Consider the following 4,674-nt stretch of genomic DNA (forward strand, 5'->3'; position numbering starts at 1 on the left):
GTGTGGGGGGGGGGGCTGGCAGGATCATGTGGGCCACAGATAAGACGAGGCTGTGATCAAGCGTGTGTGTGTGTGTGTGTGTGTGTGTGTGTGTGTGTGTCTGTGTGTGTGTGTGTGTGTGTGTGTGTGTGTGTGTGTGTGCGTGCGTGCGTGCGTGCGTGTGTGTGTGCGTGCGTGCGTGCGTGCGTGCGTGCGTGTGTGTGTGTGTGCGTGCGTGCGTGCGTGCGTGCGTGCGTGCGTGTGTGTGTGTGTGTGGCGACTCTCCAAATCAACGCGTCCCCCCTCCATTTGTCTCTCTTTAGGCCAGGTCCTTTACCACCTTCAGTACTGATCCCTCCACAGAGCTATTGCTAATCCTCCGAGAGCGTAACAAGATGGAGTGGGTGGGTGGGAGGGAGGATGGGGTTCTGAAGCCCATGGTGCAGTGGGATGTGGGACTCCCTGTCAATCAAGAGACTGACGCAAACCCCCGCAGGGAGTCCCACACCCTCCACATCAAACGCAAATCTGCTGCTTTGCACAAGCTATCCACTGACAGCACACTGCGGGCCCTGTCTGTCACGGAGGCTCCGACACATCCTTTAAGCAAACTCCCCAAAACTCACCACAGCTGGTGAGAGAGAGGGAGAGAGAGAGAGAGAGAGAGAGAGAGAGAGAGAGAGAGAGAGAGAGAGAGAGAGAGAGAGAGAGAGAGCAGACCGACGCCTCAAAGCGACCACAGCAAATGGCATTCTCCCACACAGATCCATACATATCTAGGGATGTTCGATATTGGCTTTTTTACCGATATCCGATATACCGATATTGTCCAACTCTTAATTTCCGATACCGATATCAACCGATACCGATATATATGCAGGGTTTCCCCCCCCCCCCCCAAAACACAACATTATGCATACTTTTCACGATAAATAAAATAAGAATTTGTTCTTACTTGCTTGCCTGGGTAAATAAAGGTTAAATAAATGTAAAACCGATACCGATCATTTCCGATTTTAATGCCAATATCGGCCGATAATATCGGACATCCCTAATATCTGCAGAAGGCATCATGCACGCTGAACCACATTATACATCCCCCTCTAAATCTGCATCCCGGCACATTCTGGCGTTCCAGACGCTTCCTACCAGAGCCACGGCATTCACCCCTCCGTGGGCCAATACAGAGTAGACCTATACGTAAATCCCATATGTGAAACGTGCAGATTTGTTATGCTTGGGGGGGGGGGGGGGGGAGAATTCTACAGAGGCTCTTTGGGGGGCGTCGTAAAAACAGACTGGACTTGTGTTATTGCAAATCCAATATACGAAATGAATATTTCATAGTTTATAGGGGCTCCCTTATTTGCTCTGAGAGCGCAGCACCTCAGATCACCTTTAAAGATTTCAACTCAGAAAATGAGTCTTCTAAATTTCTCCCCTTCCAATAGTTTCTGCATAATGGCCATTACAGGCTCAGCACCTCACCCCTGTGGTGATGCGATAACGCCTTTGTTATACTGTACAGGAATACTGTACGTTCGTCTCCCATGGATCTATGCAACGGTGTACACTTCTGCAATACTGCCGTCTTCGTATCAATATCCACATATCTTGTCATTTAAATCCGATATACAGTATAGAAGGAAATGCACAATGCAGCAATATTATAAAGAATCTGAGATGGAAATGAGATGAGAAAAGACCATTTTGAATTAAGTAGCCCCCCCCCCGATGTGACAATTGTATTACAAGGAAAACGCATCTAAAATATGTCATATCAGATTGTGATTCCTACCGGAAAACAGAATACCGTCACAACTGTGGATAATATCACGGTGTATTCCTGTGTTACCTGTGTCCAGCTGCCTGTTGCGACCCCTCAGCAAGTAGCTGAACTCCTGGCAGCGTTCATTCTGGCTGTAGCCCTTTGGAGAGTTGAAGCAGAGCTCCTCCACCAACACCAGTGCCTTCTTACACAGATCTTCATCCCAGTCCCCCGACATCCTCCAATCCGCATCGCACTTCCACCAGCAGTCAGCCAACGACGGCGCAGCCCTCGCCGCCCTCACCTATTGGACGGTGTTCAGGTGAGCAGAGGATCGGCCCCCGTCCACCTTGCGTAGGGCGTCGGCTGAGGAGGAGGAGGGGGGGGGGATATGGGCGGGTAGGCCTGGTAGGACTGGACCGATGGGGGAAGAGGGGAAGGGCTCTTTCAGGCACAGTCTACTTGGTCTGGGTCAAGCAGAGACCCCACTAGAAAGACAGACCCATGTATGACTGAGCCACGGCCACCCTCTTTCACTGTTCTTTGAAAGAGAAGAAAGCAAAGGAGCCGATTACATTTGTATAAGGAAATAAAAGTGAGCAAAATCAATACTCTTAATAGGCTTTTTAATGATTACATGAAAGCTCAGTAGAGGTGGGATTTTTGTTTTGTTTTTGCTTTACCTTTATTGGCGTCGACTCTTAGGTGCCATGTTGAATTTGCGAGGCCAGAGAGTGGAATCACTCTACATTTAAAGGTTCCTCTAAAGCAGAATCAGCAGAGTAATTCTGGGTTATGCCTCCAGTGGATGCATAACCTTTGGCTTGTTGTTTTCCTCAGTGTCTCCGGGGAGAGGACAACCGGTCCTTTTCCTCAGCTAGTCGGAATTACAGTTGAGCGTCTAGGGCATCTAGTTCCGAGAGGAATCGCTGGAACGCATTGCTTCCCCTGGTTCTGGCCAAGACATCGGCGTGGCGGCTCGGGATTCAACGTTAGATCTGTGGAATGGCTTCTGAACGGCTCCGACATCACCTGGAAGACAAGGAGAACGGATGAGTGGATACGGCGGCGGATGAGGTCGAGGACAACAACAACGGAACAACAAGAAGGTTGAGAGGTAATAGTATTACACTGAAATCCCAGCCAAGTATCTGGATGCTTACATTATGGAACAAGGTCGTAGGCAAAAGTCCAACCAAGATTATTCTTATTATTCCTCTGTGGAACATCCCCATGTGTTACCGTATTTCTTTCAAAAGAATATTAATTGTTGGAACCTTGAAATTTGGTGAAAATCCATTACAACACAATCGTTGATTGCCTTTTTGGATACGAACATTTATCCTGCTTTGATTTCAGGTGGACTCTTAAAGGGGAACAACAGTCATTTCCTTTGAAAATGTATATTTAGTGGGTTTGACAACAATGTCCTCATGCCCGCCTACTTCAATAATAAGAGGAAATGCTCGTAAGCTATAGGACAGGTATAGCTGAGTTTGGTCGCTTTCCATTGATTTTGTAAGCTTACTCTCTGGAAAGTGTGAGCGGCGCAGGCAGGGGGGGACACAGGCTCCATTAACCCTTTCACTACCACACTACCAAAGGGTTAACCCTTTCACTGCGACAATACAGAAGGTTAACCCTTTCACTGCCACACGACAAAGGGTTAACCCTTTCACAACCACACTACAGAGGATTAACCTTTCGGCTGGGTGGCGCAGCGGACATTGCGCTCGTCACCGACGCAAGAGACACCGGTATCGAGTCCGACTGTCAGCGTTGCCTCCGGCTTGGGCCGGCCGTCATACTAAGTCAATTGGCAGAGTTAGTGGGAGGGAAGTCGATGGGTGGTAGTCTGGACGTTGTAAACAGCGACTCCTACAGGTCGGTCAGGGCGCCTGCACAGCAAAGACAGGAAAATATGTATCGGAGGGGGACATGTAATGGGGCTTCTATCCTCCCTACGACCGGCCAGTGGGGGACACATGCGAGCAACGATCAAGACAGGGGAGGGAATAATTGGCACGGCTAAATTGGGATGGGAGAAACATTTTTAAAATGGAGGAGAAAAGGTGGATAAAAAAAAGAAGATTAACCTTTTACTACCACACTACAGAACCGTCTGTAGTGTGGTAGTGAAAGGTTAACCTTCTGTAGTGTGGTAGTGAAAGGGTTAAGACGAGTGGTGCTCTCATCAAATTTGACTGATCTCTGTTAACAACACAGTTCAGATTCATAAGTCATGCTTAATAGTGCCGTGTAGGGTTGAGTAAGGGTAGCAATGCACATTGAGAGTAACTGCACAGTGTATCAAGCTGTAACACGAGCCCTGCCTGCTCTGATGTCCTGACATACTTTTGGTGGTTAACCCTTTCACTACCACACTACCAAAGGGTTAACCATTTCACTGCAACAATACAGAAGGTTAACCCTTTCACTGCCACACGACAAAGGGTTAACCGTCTGTAGTGTGGTAGTGAAAGGGTTAACCTTCTGTAGTGTGGTAGTGAAAGGGTAAACTCACTAAATCAATGGGCAGTGGAAAACTCACAAACTCAGAAATGTAAGATATACCTGCCCATACAGTACTGTAGGTTAGAAGCTGTTCCTCTTCCACGAAATGGTGCTCTGCCTATTATTGAATAAGTATTTTAAGATTTAATTTCACTGTAATTTCCTCCTTGAGCTGCCTGGTGGTGAGATTACTTTGATGACGCTCTCCCCAAAAGGGTTTGACTCACATTCTCGATGAATGTGTAGGCATGGGTACAGTGGGTACAGTAGTGTGGGCTTTTCTAACATGTTGTATTGCTCCATAAACCTGAACAATATACTTTTTTTTTTTTTGTTTATGGCCGTTCCTCTTACGTATTATCTGTCCTCGTTGTACTTTCATGGAAGTGAAACTCTCATCCACAGGCCTTCTA

The 4,674-nt window shown here is 47.5% G+C and overlaps 1 protein-coding gene across 1 annotated transcript in view; it reads right to left on the reverse strand.

Annotated features, from left to right (window-relative positions):
- syt3 (synaptotagmin III) overlaps positions 1-1,985 on the reverse strand; it is a gene marked incomplete at its 5' end in the record, with an annotated part of 20,974 nt that extends 18,989 nt beyond the window's left edge. The window contains 2 exon segments of the mRNA XM_084329068.1: positions 1,366-1,375; positions 1,835-1,985. Of these exon segments, the coding sequence (XP_084185194.1) occupies positions 1,366-1,375; positions 1,835-1,985 (161 nt within the window).
- Between the last annotated feature and the right edge of the window lie 2,689 nt (positions 1,986-4,674).

Source organism: Notolepis coatsorum (genome assembly GCF_963971535.1).
Source record: "Notolepis coatsorum genome assembly, chromosome: 14".
Lineage (NCBI taxonomy): Eukaryota > Metazoa > Chordata > Actinopteri > Aulopiformes > Paralepididae > Notolepis > Notolepis coatsorum.